This window comes from Agelaius phoeniceus, assembly GCF_051311805.1.
Source record: "Agelaius phoeniceus isolate bAgePho1 chromosome W unlocalized genomic scaffold, bAgePho1.hap1 SUPER_W_unloc_2, whole genome shotgun sequence".
NCBI classification, from domain to species: Eukaryota; Metazoa; Chordata; class Aves; order Passeriformes; family Icteridae; genus Agelaius; species Agelaius phoeniceus.
Genome location: NW_027509867.1, coordinates 7,245,258 through 7,263,824, shown reverse-complemented (window position 1 = coordinate 7,263,824; position 18,567 = coordinate 7,245,258). Strand labels below are relative to the sequence as shown.

General features: G+C 52.1%; 1 protein-coding gene across 1 annotated transcript in view; it reads right to left on the bottom strand.

Annotated features, from left to right (window-relative positions):
* The window catches only part of LOC143692689 (uncharacterized), a 365,642-nt gene that overhangs the window by 328,264 nt on the left and 18,811 nt on the right, over nucleotides 1–18,567 (bottom strand). The window contains 1 exon segment of the mRNA XM_077172932.1: nucleotides 7,172–7,808. Coding sequence (XP_077029047.1) covers nucleotides 7,172–7,808 — 637 coding nt within the window.

Sequence of the window (18,567 nt, the reverse complement as noted above, 5' to 3'; positions counted from 1 at the left end):
AGTGCCTGACTCAGCTGCTGCAGATGCCAGAGCCTCCCTGAGAGCAGCAGATAACAGTGCCAATGTCAGGGCAGGGCAGAAGCAAGAGCAGATGTTGTGGTGCTGTGCCTGAGAGGGCAGGGCAGAGACAGCCGGGCACTCAGGACAGTGTTCCCGTGCCCAGCTGTGCCCGGCACCTCCCACACACCAACAGTGCCCTCCTGCCCCAGCCCTGCTCTCTTCAGCCCCCTCTGCTTCCCTGAGCATCTCCCTGGGCCTGGACATTCCCTCCTGAGAGGAGCCTTGTCCCTGCCAGCGCTCACAGAGCCCATGCCAGCCTGTGTGCCCTGGCTGGGGCCCTACAGAAACCTGCCTGTGTGCAGGGCCCTGGCTGGGGCAGGCTCTGTGTGCAGCTGGGCAAGGGCAGCTCAGGAGAGCCCTGCTGGGCCCCGCAAAGGTGATGCTGCTGCTGTGCAGGGCTGAGGAGTGGCTGAGGGCCCTTTGGGAGGCTCCCAGCAGAGACACTGATCAACTTAATTTACAGTTCTGGACTCTCTGTAAATGTTCAAACATTCCTTTGATGATCCTGTGTGTCCCTTTCAACTCAGAATGTCCTGGGATTCTTGGATTACAATTCCTGTTCTGCTTCTCTCATCCCCTTGTTTTTTATAATCAAAAGAGAAAAAAAACCCCTTTCAACAGTGTTAGAACAGTAAAGTAAAAACCAGACATTAATTGGAAGCTTCCAGGTGTCCCAGTGGGGATGGGGCACACCCAGGGCCTGATTTCAACAATTTATTAAGGTTGATTAATTAGGATATTTAACAGGAACATCCAATAGGGGATTCACTTACCCCAGTTACACATCCCTGGCTCAATCCATTGGAGTAGGTCCAAGGGCTTCTTTGCCTTCACTTTTTGTTATGACTGCTCACATTCTGGTCAAAAAACAAAATGTTCTTCTTGTAGGTCCTCTTCCTGATAATAAAACTATACAGGATACTATATGTTTTGTATACTATATGAATTTCAGGAATGCATTTAGACAATCAGTTTATTTTTCTAAAATCAAAGAAAAAGGTTAGGGAAAATAATAATGTTAATAAAGGATTATAGTTATAGATTTATATAATAGTAATAGAGTTCATTAAGAGTTTAATAGACTTAAAAAAGCAATATAGATTTATAATTATGTAATAGTAATTTATAGAGCTACAAATATATGAAAATTGTATAAAGTAAAAAAAATCTTCTTGTAATCACCCCAGTGTTCCCATCCTTCTTCAAGCATGAAATTGAAAACACTCTCAGGAAAGCTCCTGATCTATACAGCAATCCCAGGCTTACCTTCTTTGGGAAGTGCCCTGCGGAGCTGTGGCCAGGCTGGTCTGGAGCTGGGAGCAGCCCTGCCCCACCCAGGCTCTCTCAGCAGCAGCCCCTGCCCTGCTCAGGGCGGCTCCTTCCCCCCAGAGCTTCTCCCCAGCGCTGGGAGCAGCTGCCAGGGCTGGCTGAGAGCTGTCCCTGGCAGGCAGCAGAGTCCCTGCCCCAGCACAGCGCCCTGGGCTGCAGGACCCTGCTCTGCCGGACAGCCCTGGGCACCCCTGGCTGCTCTGCACAAGAGACAAGCAGAGAATGTACTCACAGGCTCTGCAGGCATTGGCATGTTCCAGCTTGAGGAGATGGCCCCAGGAGCTGCAGCTGCATTGTCCTGCAGCCAGAGGTTCCTGTGCCAAGGGCTGGCAGTGATTGTGCCCCAGGCACTTCTCAGCCCCTTCCCAGCCCTGACTGATTGAAGCTCTCTGTGCCTCTGGGCTGTGCCCGCGCTGGCTGCAGGCAGTGCCCCAGCCCTGCTGGGCTGGCACAAGAGCTGCTCATCCAGAGAAATGTGCTTTTGAAGCTCTTCTTGGTGACCAGGAGCTGCCTCTGTGCCAGGAGCCCAGCCCAGCTCAGCAGCACAGACACAGCACAAGGACTTTAATGAGCCTCTGGGGCTTTGTGCTCAGGCCCTGAACATCAGTCCCTGAGAGGGAGCTGAAGAAACCTCTCCAGAGCTCCACGTCAGAATCCAACTCCAAAGTCTCTTGGACTTTTAATGGGTCCCACTGAGGGACAGGACTGAGCAAGTGTCCCCAGGCCCCAGGCCGAGCAGAGAACTGCAGGCAGTGATGACAGGTGGGGACAGAGAGAAGCCAAGTCTTGGTGCCCTGGGGCACAGCAGGGTCTGTGCCAGCAAGGGCTGGGAGGAGACACCTTGTCCTGAGGCCCTGGGGCCTCCTGGCACAGCCCCAGCCAGGCTGGGCACTGTCAGCCCCTTGTGCTGCCCTCAGCATCCCCCCCTAGCCCACATCCCAGTGGCCTCAAGGATCTGCTGCAAGGAGTCCCTGGGGAGCCTTGCTCAGCAATGGCCCTGGGGGCTCCTGAATGCTCCCTGCAGGGACTGCAGTTTTTTCAAAGGACTTTGGGTTTGGCTTTTGCCTTGGAGTCTCTGAGAGCTTTGTGCAATCCTGGCCTCCAATTATCTGCTGTAATTAGTCCCCGGAGAGGCTTTGTCATTAACAACACTTAGTGGGGCTCATTAATGCTTCAAGGTACTTCAGTTATTTGAAGGTACTTGGTGTTTCCCTTTTGATACAGACTCTGTGAGAGGTTTGTGCAATCATGGCCCCAATTAACGGCTTTAACGAGTCCCTTGAGAGCTTTGCACTGACACTCAGTGGGGCTCATTAATGCTTTGAGATACTCAAAATTTTTAAGGTAGTTTGGAATTTCCTTTCCATATTGAGACTCTTAGAGGTTTTTGGTTAATCCTGGCCTCCAATTCTCTCCTCCAAGATGTCCATGAGAAGCCTGTGTTGGGGATGGACCTCAGTGGGACCCATTCATGCTTTGAGACACTTTGGGGTTTTCTTCTGACTTTGACTCCTGGAAAGGTTTGTGCCATCTCCTCTCAGGCCCTGAGGTTCAAGGGCTCAGCTCCAAATGCACCACAGGGCTCATCAGGATGCAGCAAGTCCTGACAAACCATGGCTCTGCCTTGATTTCCCTCTGCTCTAATGCATTTTATCAGGAATGTATCTGGAGTGATTTTGGTTTGCTAATTTGAGATTTCTCAGCCAATGCACCTATCAGTGCAGTGGGATCAGTGTTAGCTAATTACCATTGCACTCACTGGAATATATTTACTCATTTCCTGCTGTGAGATAGGATTAGGAGAAAGGCAAAGTAGGCTCAAAATTTTAAAAGGGTATATAGAAAAGTTTATTACCACTAGATAGAAAAAAGAATAATAAGAATCTGAACACTTCTCCTCTCCCTACAACCTTTTCTTTCTTACTGACAATGCAAGGAGACAAAACCTGAAAGTTTCAGTCAGTTTACACCATCTAGAACAGTCTTTCTTCAGTTCACTTAGGGAGAGGAGACTCTCTTTCATGCTATGGAGACTTCTCCATAAGAAAAATGTTCTCTTGTGGCTCTCAATTCCCACGAAGAGAAGGTGCCCAGAAAATCTGCAACTGTGAAGTCCCTCCCATTTTTCACAGCTTAACCCACAGCTGGTTTTATGGGCCATGTCAACTTATGGGGTATGAGTTTAAAGATGAGCTGTTCAAGAGCAAAGATTCTCTTCATCTATTTCTGAAATCATCCTCATCTCTGAGAACAGAGATCTTCTTCTTCTCTCCCTGAGGGCACAGGGTCTCACCACTCTTCTCTCTTTCTCTGTTTAAACTTCTCATGGGATCACAGCTACTTCAACAATTGCCTACTTTAGCATGGAGGTTTTTGCTGAACAGGTCATCTCCCCATATTTTCAAATAGTTATAGGGAAAAGAGAGTCTGATATATTAATTCCATCCTTCTCCATAGCTTTACAAGAGGATTTCAGCCCCAAGATCAAGGCATCTCCTCATTCCTCCCATCTGGGACTCAGCTTCCCCTTCAGTGACCTGGGTGTCTTCATGTTTGTCCTTTTCTCTCACTGGAGGGAGGATGGAAGCACTGAAAGAGTTCATATCTCACCCAGGGCCTGCAGATGGTTCCGTGCCCCCGGCCGGGCTCGGTGCTTGCAGCCGGAGCTGTTTTATGATGGAGGTTTCTGCAGCGGCTGCGCTGGGGCTGTGTCAGGATGGGCCACGCTGGGGCAGGGCCAGGATCTCAGCAGCCAGGCCAGAGCACAGCAGCAGCACGGCCGGGGGCCGATGGCTTCTCCTGCCCCTGCCCGGGGCTTGCGGCTGAAGCCCAAGGGTGGCAGAATCTTGGCCGAGCCGGCCCGGCCCGGGGCTGCTCCTGGGGCCCGGCGGATCCTGGCTGGGCCCGGGCTGGCGGCGGGGCAGGGCTCAGCAGGGCCCAGATGTTCCCAACTGCAGCCATGGCCCGGCCCGGCCTCGGCCCCGCAGCCTCCCCTGCCCTGCCCGGCAGCCGATGGGGCCTGGCGGGGTCCCTGGGAAGGGGCCCGGCCCCACGGCAGGAGCCGCCCGGCCCGGCCTGGCTGAGACGGGGCCGGGTCAGCCTGGTTACCTCTGTGCCAGCCAGAAGGGAAAGAGACCCTCCCAGGCTTTCCCATCTTTAACATGTGTCTTCACAGAGCCTTGTACAGTTCCCTTAGTGGTTTAACAGATTGTCAATTCTCAAAGATAATTACTGATTGGTTTTTTGTCAGACATGGAAGAAAACTGCTAGCAACTCCTTTTAGGACATCAATTCTGTGATGCAAAACCACCACAACTGCACAGAGCACAGAGCTCCTTTGTCCATATGTAGGGCTCATGTGCCCAAGGCCTCAAAACCCCTCCTTGGGAGATCTCTGTGCCCTATCCAAGATGTTTTCAAATGAAAACATTCAGCTCAAGGTCTAAGAAAATCACAAGAGGACAGGGCAAGGGTGACCTCTCTGTCCTGGCTACTTTTGTCTGAGATCAGTCCTTAGATAAACAGAATTGAGAGGCCAAATTCTAACTTTGGCCATGGTCCCTGGACATGAAAGCCGGTTCTTTTCCATTGGAAGGAAGGAACAGAGCCCCAGAGTTTCAGAGGCAGATGAGAGGTGGCCACCAGAGGCCAAGGCCAGCCAGAGCAAGCAGAATTTTGTTCTGAGTGAAATCCTTGCATATAGGAATTGTTTTAGGGAGAGTTCCAATTTTGGCAATGGGCATCTGAAAAGGGGGACGGTTCTTTTCCATAGCAAAAAAAGCACAGAGCCCCAGTTTTCCAGGAGCTGATGAGAGGCAGCCCTTGACATCACAACATCAGCCAGACCTGTCAGGGGACCCCTGGGAGACCAAGCCAGCCAGACCTATTCCATGTTCCCTCAGTTCCATGGGGCCCCACAGTGTCCCAATGGTCCCTTGCTTCCCTGAGGCCCTGAGGTGCCATAATGCCCCCTTGGTGACACAAGGCCCTGAAGGGTCCCGATGGTCTCTATGGTTCCATCAGGCCTCACAGAGCCAGAATTGTCTCTGGGTTCCATGAAGCCCCGCTGTGTCACCATGGCTCCTTGGTTCCATGGGCTCCAGTGGTGCCACAATGATCCCCTTGGTTCCATGAGGTCCCCACAGTGTCCCAGTGATCTCCATGGGAAGGGAAGAACCCAGCCCCAGTGTTGCAGGGGCTGCCACCAGAGGTCCAGGCCAGCCAGGCTTGATGGTACTGGCAGATTGTGCCTGGGAATAACCTTTGGATATCCAGAATTTTGGAGGTGGAATCCCAATTTCAGACATGGACACCTGGAGGATAAGGATGGTTGTTTTCCATTGGAAAGAAACCATGGAACACTGATTCAACAGTGACATTTGGGGATCTATGGGGAGCATTGGGGATCGTTTCTGGACCCAGTGACCCAACAGGAGCTCCTCTAATAAATGTTGCCTGAAGCTCCAACTGTGCCCATCACAGGAACCCCTGTGAGTGTCTGGGACATCCCAGCTGTCTGGCAGCCTGGGGACTCCTGGGATGTCACCATGGAATGGCTGTGACTGCCTCTGACCACAGGGCTCTTTACCATCCCCAGAAAGCCCTGGGAGGTCTCCATGGAGCCCCTGCCCCTGCCTGTGACATTCCGGCTCTGGAACAGCCTGGAGATTCTTGGAAAGATCCCATGGAACCCTTCTGAGGACCTGTGACAAATCTGATCCTTAGCAGGCAACCATCACCAGTCCACTGTTGCTATGGCCAGTTTCCATGGCAACCATCACCAGCCCCCTGTTGCTATGGTCAGTCCCTTGGCAGCTCCATGGAGACCCCATGCCAGGGGTGGTTGCCATGGCCACCAGGGCTGGCACCAGCTGGGATGCTCGGTTTCCACGGGCCGGGCTTCAGCAATGGGATTCCCCAATTTCCTGCTCCCGCTAAAACCGCGCTGCCCTCGCTGCCCTCCCGCCTCCCATGAAAAGCACAAAAGGCAAAGATCCCGGGCTGGGATAAGAACAATTTATTGGGAACTGCAATGAGATAAAAAACAAACAGGAACAAAAACAATATTGATAACAGAAGGGATAAGTAAAACTATTTACAGAGAAAACTACAACATCAACAACTTGTTCTTCCTGGCAATGTATTTCCTCCTGTCTGGAAAGGACACCCTTCTCCTCAGGGAGAGAGAGAGAGAGAGAGTCCCTTTCCTGCCCCTGGCAATGACCTGAGGTGGGAGTGAATGTAATGACAGGGCCATGGCCAGACCCTCATGTTCTCCAATCCCACATCATGTCATTGGCAGGGGCAGGAAAAGGGACAGGTGTCTTCCCAGCATGGATCACAGGGAACATGGATCACCAGGTCTCTTCCCAATGTGGGGTCTCCAATGGGGGATAAAGCTGGAGCAGTGCATTAAACTCTTCCTGCAGTTGGGGCATGTGCAGGGCTTCTTTTACTGGTGCCTCCGTTGGTGTCTGCTCAAGTGAGAGCTGCTGGTGAAGCTCTTCCCACACTGGGGACACTCGTAGGGCCTCTCCCCAGTGTGGATGCGCCGGTGGGTGACGAGGGTGGAGTTGTGCTTGAAGCCCTTCCCGCAGTCGGGGCAGAGGAAGGGCCTCTCATCCGTGTGAATCCGCTGATGCTGGAGGAGCTGAGAGCTGGTGTGAAACCTCTTCTCACACTCGGGGCACTGGTAGGACCTCTCCCCTGTGTGGATCATTTGGTGGATGATCATTTGGGTCTTCCTACTAAAGGTCATCCCACATTCCCCGCAGTTGTATGGCCTTTCCCCAGTGTGGATCCTCTGGTGGCAGATCAAGAGAGACTTCAGCCTAAAGCTCTTCCCACATTCCCCACATTCATAGGGCCGTTCCCTGGTGTGGGTCTTCTGGTGGGAGATCAGGTTAAAGTTCTGGCAGAAGCTCATCCCACATTCCCCACACTCGTAGGGCTTCTCCCCGGTGTGGATCCGCCGGTGCCTGATGAGGTGGGAGTTGCGCTTGAAGCCCATCCCACAGTCAGGGCAGCGGAAGGGCCTCTCATCCGTGTGAATCCGCTCATGCAGGAGGAGATCAGAGCTGGTGTAAAACCTCTTCTGACACTGGGGACATTCGTAGGGCCTCTCCCTCTCCCCAGCGTGGATGCGCTGGTGGGTGATGAGGGTGGAGTTGCGCTTGAAGCCCTTCCCACAGTAAGGGCAGTGGAAGGGCCTCTCCTCTGTGTGAATCTGCTGGTGCTGGAGGAGACTGGAGCTGGTCTGAAACCTCTTCCCACACTGGGGACACTCATAGGGCCTCTCCCCAGTGTGGATGCGTTGGTGGGTGATGAGGGCAGAGCTGCAGCTGAAGCCCTTCCCACACTCCCCACACTCGTAGGGCCATTCCCCAGTGTGGATCATCTGGTGGCTGATCAGGGTGCTGCTCTGCCTGAAGCTCTTCCCACACTCCAAGCACTTGTGGGGCTTCTCCCCATCATGAAGCTGCTCATGGGCCACCAGCTCTGAGCTCTGGCTGAAGCTCTGTCCACCTTCCTGGCTCAGGGTGGGTCTTTCCTCCTCAGAGCACCCTGGGCTGGGTTTGGAGCCCCTCTTCCTGTGGAATCTCTGGGGATTTTCCTCCCCATTGGATTCCTGTGTCCTGGAGTCACTCAAAATGGCCTCATCCATGAGTTTCTGCTGTGGGAATTTCTCCTCCCTGGTCTCCATCCTCAGCTCCTTTTCTGGGGGAGGAAGGCCAAGGAGAGGATGGGATTTGCCTCCGTGCCAGAGGGAAGGGGAAGGAGATCCCCCCAGTGCATCCCCGGCAGGACAGGGTTGGCAGCAGGGTTGTCCTGCAGCCGGGGGCTCTGCTGGGCTGGGAGATGGAGCAGGAGAGAGGGGGAAAGGGGCACTGACTTCCTCCTCACCTGCCTGGGGCTCCTGGGGCACCTTCTTCTTCCTCACAGCCTCCTCCTCCATCTGGCCAAGTTTAAGGGATGGAAAATCCTGTTTTGAGAAGAAAACAAGGGATAAGTACATTGAATTTTGTACTTGTTTGAAGGCAAACCTGGGGAGAGTCTAAAACAGGATTACAATTTAATAAGAAAATGAAGATCAAGGCAATGATGCAGAAACACTGCCTTAAACTGACAGAGTCTGGATATAACCTGACACCCTGTTGCTGGTCAGGGTGGTGGCTGCAGTCCCATTAAATGGTGGCTGCAGTCCTGTGGGAGTGATGAACGTGATTCTGTCCAAGCAGTGATCCTGTAGAAGGGTCTGGTCTTCCTTTGGAGGTCCAGGGGTGGTTCTGGAGCTCTTGTCCTCTGGGAATCCAGTAGGCAAGCTGCTCCTGGTGTTGAGAGCCTCAGCTTATATGCAGGTAGGAATGCTTGGATCCTCCCCCTGGGCGGAGCATCCCACAATGGGATGATGGAATTTGATCAGTCCTGCAGTGACACTCAATGGCCCATTCCCAGAAGATATCTCCCCTGGAGGGCGTTATCAGGGCTGAGTCATGGAAGAGATCAAGAACACTGCCCCACCTGTTTATAGCAGTTGATGAAGATGGGCATTGAAAACATGCATTTGGTTCCATCTTACATTGCAACCTGAAACAGTGGGGGAATCCCTGCTCAGGGGGTGAACACCACCCTCCTTACCCAAACTGGCTCATGTGTAAAACCCCTACCCTGGGAAGGCCACACACACAGGGGACAATGTCACACTTGCCCTGCCCCAGGGGAGGTCTCTGTCCCTGTCACTCCCTTGCCCGCCCCCCTCTTCTCATTCTTTCCAACTCTCTCTCTACCTCACATTTACTGTTCAATAAAATCCACGATGGATTTGATTTCGTTGGCACTTTAATTGGGGCAGAGGCATCTCTGTAACAATTTTCTTAACCAGATGGCAACATTTTTCGGGCATTGTGAGTTTAGGCACTGCTGTCTGACCCCAAGTGCCTTTGACAACAGCATGGTTCCCTACTCTGAGGAGGTTGTGGTTCTCTCTGGAGGAACTCTTGGAAACTTGGAAACAGTCCCTCCTTCCTCCCGGGGAACTTATGGGAGAAATTATGAGGAAAATGGCTGTTGTGGGTGGCCAGGAAAAAGAAAATATTTTGTTGTCCTTCCTTGAAAAGTTTTAAAATCACTGGAGGAGAGGGAGCAAATGATATCAGCGTGACTGATAAAGTTCATTTACTCAGGGGTGAGAAACACAAGGCTGCTAAAAGTCCCACAAGAAGCCCAGCTCTAGTAGCTCAATTCCCAAATAACTCCAGCCAGGGGTCTCCGGGAGGATTTTTTTGGAGCGTGTTCGGAGCCGGCAGATCCCGGACTCGAGCCCCGGGTATCTCCGGGCTCCCTAAGAGGAGCTTTTTCGGGGGCAGAGGAGCCGCCATCGCCCCTCGGGAGGGTCCCGGGGGGTCCACGTGGGGATGGCCTGGTACCGACGGGGCGGGACATTGGTTTTGGGGATCCCCGTGAGAGCCGGGGCTGTGGAACGGGGGACCCCCGGGGCGGGGAGAGGGGAAGGGGCGATAGCGGAGCTGGGGCACCCCCGGCAGCCCGGAGATGAGGCGGGGACGGGACCCCCTGACCCTGACAGGGGCGCGTCCTGGGGTGACTTCATGATGCTCGTGCCCCATCGGTCCCTTTAGCCCAGAAATGAGTTCTGCACCTTTAAGGCTGGTTCTGAGAGCCAAGGGGAGGAGGAAGAAGCGGCAGTTTGTTTTCAGACACTGCACTCACTCCTCCACATTTTGGCTCCTGGATGCACAGAGTGTGGGACAGAGCTCTCCTTTGCTTTTAGTTAGTTTTTAGCTCTCTGAGGCAGAGAAGTTCCCTGGACTGTGGTTTTTCTTTTTCTTTGGAGCTGTTTAATCCTGCTCTGGACTGAACACCCAGAACACCACCAGCAGCTCCCACCTGTGGCCCACCTGGCCGGGCCTGGGTCGCGGCATTTCCAGTGCTGGAGGGACTGATAAGGGACTGATAAGAGACTGATAAGAGACTGAGTGAGACGAGCTACAGCCCACGGAGGCACTTTCGGAATTTGTCATCTCTTTTGGAGCAGCAGGAGGTTTTATTACTTAATATTGTTCAATTTTTGTGCTGGTGAACACTTTGCCTGTTAAATAAAGTTTTTTCCACTTTTCCCCAAGGAAATATTTTCCCGAACTGGCTGAGGGTGGGGCTGCTGAATCTGCATTCTAGAGGAAACCCCTTTTGGAGGTTTTCAACCAAATTTGCCCTAAACCAAATGCATGTTTTCAATGCCCATCTTCATCAACTGCTATAAACAGGTGGGGCAGTGTTCTTGATCTCTTCCATGACTCAGCCCTGATAATGCCCTCCAGGGGAGATATCTTCTGTGAATGGGCCATTGAGTGTCACTGCAGGGCTGATAAAATTCCATCATCCCATTGTGGGACCCACCCTAAGCCAGGAAGGTGGACAGAGCTTCAGCCAGAGCTCAGAGCTGATGGTCCATGGGCAGCTTCACAATGGGGAGAAGCCCCACAAGTGCTTGGAGTGTGGGAAGAGCTTCAGGAAGAGCAGCACCCTGATCAGCCACCAGATGATCCACACTGGGGAATGGCCCTACGAGTGTGGGGAGTGTGGGAAGGGCTTCAGCTGCAGCTCTGCCCTCATCATCCACCAATGCAACCACACTGGGGAGAGGCCCTACGAGTGTCCCCAGTGTGGGAAGAGGTTTCAGACCAGCTTCCATCTCCTCTGCCACCAGCGGATTCACACAGAGGAGAGGCCCTTGCTCTGCCAAGACTGTGGGAAGGGCTTCAACCACAAGTTAACCCTCATCAGGCACCGGCGCATGCACTCTGGGGAGAGCCCCTACGAGTGTCACCAGTGTGGGAAGAGCTTCACTTGCAGCTCTCATTTGACCAGACACCAATGGAGGCACCGGTAAGGGAAGCTCTGCCAATGCCCCAAGTGAAGGAGGATTTTTGTGCGCTGCCAACTTTATCCAACATTGGAGCATCCACATTGGGAAGAGCCCTGGTGTTCCATTTTCCCTGTGATCCATGCTGGGAAGACACCTGTCCCTTTTTCTGCCCCTTCCAATGACATGATGTGGCATTGAAAAACATGAGGGTCTGGCCATGGCCCTGTCATTACATTCACTCCCACCTCAGGTCATTGCCAGGAGCAGGAAAGGGACTCTCTCTCTCTCTCTCCCTGAGGAGAAGGGTGTCCTTTCCAGACAGGAGAAATTGTGGCCAGGAAGACACAGTGAGTTGTGTTTTTCTTTTCCCTGTAAACAGTTATATCTAAACAGTTTTATTTATCCCTTCTGTTATCAATATTATTTCTGTTCCATTTGTTCCTTATCTCATTGCTGTTCCCATTAAATTGTTCTTATCCCAGCCCGGGATCTTTGCCTTTTGTGCTTTCCATGGGAGGCGGGAGGGCAGCGAGGGCAGCGCGGTTTTAGCGGGAGCAGGAAATTGGGGAATCCCATTGCTGAAGCCCGGCCCGTGGAAACCGAGCATCCCAGCTGGTGCCAGCCCTGGTGGCCATGGCAGCAGCCTTGGGAGCGGGTCCCTGGCTGGGGCTGTGGGAACCTCTTCCCTCTGGTGCCCAGGGACAGGAGTGGAGGGAGTGGCTGCAGCTGAGTTGGGGCAGGCTCAGGTTGGCTGTCAGGAAAAGGTTTTTGGCCAGAGGCTGCTGGGGCCCTGGCCAGGCTCCCCAGGGAAGGGTCCCAGCTCCAGGGCTCTCTGAGCGCCAGCAGCGTTTGGCCAGGGCTGCCAGGCCCAGGCTGGCATTGTTGGGGTGTCCTGTGCAGGGCCAGCAGTTGGACTGGAGGATCCTGATGGGTCCCTCCCAGCTCAGCCCATTCTGTGCTTCTGGGATCCCATCAGCCTGGGGATGGGGCTGCCAATGGTTGCCATGGCAACAGGCTCTGGCTGCAGGCCTGAGCTGGTGTCCATGGCAACCACCCCTGGCATGGGGTCTCCATGGAGCAGCCGAGGGACTGAGCATAGCAAGAGGGGGCTGGTGATGGTTGCCATGGAAACTGACCATAGCAACAGGGGGCTGGTGATGTTTGCCATGGAAACAGACCATAGCAACAGGGGGCTGGGGATGGTTGCCTGCTAAGGATCGGATTTGTCACAGGCCCTCAGAGGGGTTCCATGGGAACTTTCCAAGAATCTCCAGGCTGTTCCAGAGCTGCAATGTCACAGGCAGAGACAGGAGCTCCATGGAGACTTCCCAGGGCTTTCTGGAATGGTAAAGAGCCCTGTGGTCAGAGGCAGTCACAGCCATTCCATGGTGACATCCCAGGGCACCTTGGGCTGCAAAGGCACCGATCTGTCACAGGCACTCACGGGGGCTCCACGGTGACATCCCAGGAGTCCCCAGGCTGCCAAAGAGCCGGGATGTCCCAGACACTCACAGGGGTTCCTGTCATGGGCACAGTGGGAGCTTCAGGCAAAGTTTATTAGAGAAGCTCCTGTTGGGTCACAAGGTGCAGAAAGGAGCCCCAATAGCCCCCACAGATCCCCAAATTTCACCGTTGAATCAGAGATGACACAGACTCAGATCAGAAGGCTAAGGGCTAAAAGCCACCTGTTTTTTCAGTCCTCTTCTTTTATATCTTGATTTGCTACAGGTAGACCCCACTGGTCATTTAATCAACACATTTCACATGATTGGCCAATTAAGCCAACACCCTTTAGTAAACAACTTTATGGAAAAAAGCCAATGTATAAGAAACATTGTAGAGGCACCAGTTATTGATGTTTGTTTCATGTTGGGCCTTTCTGGGGGCTCCCTGGATGGGGGAAACCCTCTGTAGCAGTTCTGTGCCAGGTAAAAGGAGATGCATGGGACTTTTTCAGTCTTCAGCTTCTTGTTTTTTCTTATCTTATCTGAAGTTTTGCATTGCTATCCACACCAGGCTCAACATGCTGGGAAAACACCTCAAAATGGTACTAAAATGAATGGTTTAAAGGTCGTTTAAAGTTTTCTCATCCAATTAATTCTTAAAACCTACATTATTTCTACTTATCAACCACTAACTCATCCCTTGACTGTCCACATAACCTCTGCACTGTGCTTTCCTTGACCAATCACCCTGTGCCACCAACACTGCAGAAAATGGAGTAGATGAAGAAGAAGACAGGGACTACACCCAAATTCCTGCATCTTGCTTCCTATCTAGACCGTACTAGAAATCCCAAAACCTAAATTTCTCACCCAAGTGACATAGTATGCTACTCTCTATTACCTATTCCACACCTTAGTAAATTCTAATCACGCGCAAAGTCCTGGAAGTCCTCTCCATGGGCGAAGGTTAAAGGCAGTGTTTCTCTGGGGGTCAGGACCCCTCAGAGCAGACAGAGAAATATTCCCTGTGCCCTGGGTTCCCACAGATTTAATCTAAAATCTTTTAACCCTTAACATGTCAAGTTAGCCAAAAATGTTCCAGGTAAGCAGGATTAGAAGGAGAAGAAATAGAGAACCACAGAAAGACAGAAGATCCATAGAAAGACACGCACATGGGTACCAACTGCTGGGGTTCCAGCATCACCAACAGAGGAACCCCAGGAGAAAGCAGGATCCAGACGCTGGGCTGGCCTCGTGCTCCGGCTTTTAACCCCCTGGGCCTTCATGGCCCCGCCCCTGGGGTGGGACTGCCAGTTGCTTGTCCAATCAGAGCCAGGGTAGCACCAGCTGCTGGCGTGTGATTGATTGACAGCTGGGCCAATCAGAGCTGGGTTAGCACCGCCCCCTGCTGTGTGATTGGCAGCTCTGCCAGGTCAGGGCTGGGGGCGGGGCTCTGTCCCACCACAAACCAAGGCCTGACCCGGCCCTGGCCCCACACGGGCATTCCGAGCATCCCAAGGTGTCTCGGGACATGGATCTCATCCAGCCTCTGACAGCGACCACGGTGACACTACGGAACCTCATGGAGCCATGGGTCACTTGTGACAATGGAGATCCAAGGAAACAATGGTGAGACTGTGGAATCCAGGAATCATGGAATCAAGGAGACCATTGTGCAAATCATGGGCCCTATGGAAGCAAGGATCAATGATCAAACTGTGCTTTGATTGTGATTGATTTAAAATAGAAACAAGGAGCCATTGTTACACAGCGGGGCCACATGGAGCCACGGGAACCCTGTGACTCTGTTGGGGCTCATGAAACCAAGAAGCCATTGTGACATTGCCAGAGCTCATCGAATCAAGGAGACCATTGTGACAGTGTTAGGACCCATGAAGTCCATGGAACATGGAACAGGCCTGCCTGGTTTGGCCTCCTGGGGGCTGTCTGACAGGTCCCACTGAATTTGGCATGTCAAGGGCCACTTCCCATCTGACCATGAAGCACTGGGGCTCTGTGCTTTTATTCCTATGGGAAAGAACTGTCTTTCTTCTCCAGGCTCCCATGGCTGAAATTAGGATTGTGCATCTAAAATTCCCTATATCCAAGGGTTACTCCCAGACAAAATCTGCCCATACAGTCAAGTCTGGCCAGCCTTGGCCTCTGGTGACTGCCTCTCATCTGACCTTGCACCACTGGGGCTCACTTGTTTCTCTCCTATGGAGACCATTGTGACACTGCGGAGCATTGTGGAACCAATGGGCCATGGTGACACTGCAGGCCCTTGTGGAACCTGTGACACTGTAGGAACTTGTGGAACCAAGGGGAACATTGTGACCCTGCAGGGTACCATGGATCCAAGGGGCCACTGTGACACTGTGGGGCCTTGTGGAACCAAGGACATCTTTGTGGCTCTGTTGGGCCGCATGGTCCCAAGGGGCCAGTGTGAAGCAGCAGGGCTTTGTGGAACCAAGAGGCCATTGCTGCATTTCAGGGCCTCATGGAGCCAAAGGGCCGTTGTGATCCTGCAGGGCACGGTGGATCCATGGAGAGCATTGTGGCATTGCAAGGCCCCATGGAATCATGGAGACCATTGTGACCCTGTGGGGCCTCATGGAAGGAAGGGGCCATTGTGGCACTATGGGAACTTGTGGAACCAAGGGAATCATTGTTGCACTACTGGGCCCCAATGGAACCAAGGGGCCATTGGACACAGCCAGGCTTCATGGAACCCAAAGGCCATTCTGACACTGTGGGGCCTTGTGGAACCATGGAGACCATTAAGATCCTTAAGGACTTGTGTAATCAAGGGGCCATTATGACACCTGAGGGCCTCATGGGAGCAAGGAGCCATTGTGACACTGCAGGGCCCTGTGGAACCAAGGGAACATGAAACAGCTGTGGCTGCCTTGGCCTCCCAGGGGCCACCTGACAGGTCTGGCTGACCTTGGAATGTGGAAGGCCACTCCCATCTGCCCCTGAAACACTGGGGCTCTGGGCTTTTCTTTTTATGGAAAAGAACTGTCCATTCTTTCCAGGTATCCATGGCCAAAATTTAGAATTCCACCTCCAAATTTCTGTGTATGAAAGGATTCCTGCCAGACAAAAGCTGCCAGGACAAACAAATCTGGCTGGTCTTTGACTCCTGAGTGCCAGAACTCACCTGTTTTCCAAACACTGGAAAGGGATCTGTACTTTTCCTTTTATGGAAAAAATCATCCTTCTCCAGGCACAAATGTCTGAAATTAGGACTCCACATTCATAATTTCAAATATCCAAGGGTTGCTCCAAGCAAACCTGCCAGGACAGACAGGTCAGGCTTGCCTTGGCCTCTGGTGGCTGCCGTTCATCAGCTCCTGAAACACAAGGGCTCCGTGGTTTCCTTCCTATGCAGACCAATGTGACATTTGGGAGCCTTGTGAAATGCAGGGGCCATTGTGACACTGCAGAGCACCATGGATCCAAGGGACCATTGTGACACTGTGGGGCCTCGTGGAACCAAGGACATCATTGTGGCTCTGTTAGGCTGCATGGTCCCAAGGGACCAGAGCAAAGAAGCAATGTGGGAGTTAGCCCAGCTGTAACTCAGAGTCAGCCAGATTTTACCTCGGAAGAACTGGGCGTGAGTTTCAAGCCCTGGGAATCATGTGTTTAACTTAGGGTGAGCTTGAGAGTTCGCCCATAAGCCTTTAGTGTTGTTATGCTAAGTTGTCCAAGTTCTCCTCCCCTATTGGTTACTAGTTTCCCCTAGAGGGTTATTGTTCTAGAGTGTTCTACCCCCAAGTGTACATGTTGTTACTTCCCCTTTGTCTCGGGTCTTAGGATCCTGCCCCTCATACTGTTCTCGACTTCTCCATGTTTATTGTTTTTCACCCTGTTATTAAAGTTCCTTTTAAGCAACTCCATTGATCCTGCTCCTTTTCATTTTCCCCACCCTTGCCCTGAAGTCAGGGAACCAGAGAGGTTTGTCACAGCCACCCTCATTGTGACCTTTGGCGCCCGAACAGGGACCATGACACTCAGGGCTCCCTGTGTCAGTCACGTCAGCTGGGGTTAGCTGATGGATAGGCCAGCGCTCCCTGGGATTTTGGATTGTGCCGGGCCCAGTGGATTCATCGTTGCTTCAAGGGATCTTGCACAGGATCAGCAGGGACAACAACAGTTTCACCTGCATAGGATTGCAGGTGGGTTTGGGGAAATGCAAGACATTTATTGCCCATTTTGTCACAGTGTTTTTACAATATGCACCCATGTCCCATAACTGATTTGGGGCATTCCAGTGGCTCTTCCCCATAAGGCAGAGAAAGAGAAAAATGGGCAGCCAGATGTCCAAAGTAGAAAGGAGCATATATGGGTGCTTTAATTCTCACTGATCATGACATAATATTTTGAAAGAACGAATTAAAATCAATCATGAGGTGGATCATTAAAAATTTTCCAGACACCTCTGCTGACGAAATCCATACCACTGAATTTTGGGAGTCACTGGGAGTTAAATTGTACAACCTTTCGATCAAAAGGGACCCCATTGCACCCTGCATGCTCCCCATCTTCCACACCATCCTTGAGACCCTTCACCAGCAAGCAGTGTGTTGAAAACTCGATCCCTTTGTCACTCCTAACTTGGGACCTCCCCTCAAAACCTGCCTTTCTCAGACCTTCCAAGATGGTCCAAGATGGCAATGGCCACGCAGTCTTGGAGCATCATGCCCTGGAGACTCAAGACAGAAGGAGCCCGAATGTGGCACGGGAGCCCAACCATCCTCCCTCCATCTTGGCTCCTCCACTTCCTGCTACCACAGCCTTCACTTCCGCCCTGAACGAACCTCCAGACTCCGCCCCCATAACTGCGGGTCACACCCCCAGTGTCAATCGTCCCCTCCACCCTGGGCCATGCCTCCAGTTAAGGAAGGAGACTGGCAAATAGCCTCGAAACTCCTCATTGCCCTGGTATGTTATGAAAGAAGGGGGCAGAATCCCAGGTATCAACCATTGGTTTACGGGGAAATCAAGGATCTGTGTAGGGCAGCTAAAGACCATAGGAAGGACTTACCTTGTTTTAATGGCATAATGAGGGCCATGTTTACCCCACGTCTTAACTCCCTAAGATTTAAAATATATTATGACCATGTTGTTGTCACCTACAGAATACACCCTGTGGGAAGGGGGATGGAAGTGTTTACTAAATCAATTAATAGCAGACTATGCTAATAATGAGGCAAGGGCAGAATTGACAATCAACCATCTAGCTGGAGAAGGACAACACAGCCGACCAGATGATCAAGCAGCAGGTATCCCCAGAGAAGTATTGGATGATATCAAAGAGATGGCTTTGAAAACTTTAATCCAGGTGTCGGATGGTAGCACCCCCAATTTGGACTACCTTGGATGGCTGCAGCTAAAGCTTTAGGGCAATCAGACCATCCTGGATGCCTGTTAAGTAAGCAAACCAATGCTGCCTCCCTCACATTGAGTGGCTGCTCTCAGACACAGAGACCATCAGACACGCCACCTTGCAGAACAGCGATAGAGTTTTTACTCTGGGCACATGGGCATGGCTGTGTAGACTCTGAGGGCATGTGCTGCATGAACCTCTCCAGCCACAGCGAGTCAATCCACAAGAGCATTCAGGTACTGAAGGAAGGGTTCAAGAAGCTTCAAGTGGAAAACAAAGACTGGTTCAATAAACTCTTCCAATCCAAGGGACTAAAAGGGCTGGATGATGTCTAGCTACAACAGGACTCTTCATTCTCTTAGTGGTTGTTGTTGTATTGTTAATTGTCCCATGTTTGCTTGGATGCTTTTAGAAAGTCTTACAAAATTCTTTCAATTCCATCTTTGTGTTAAAAC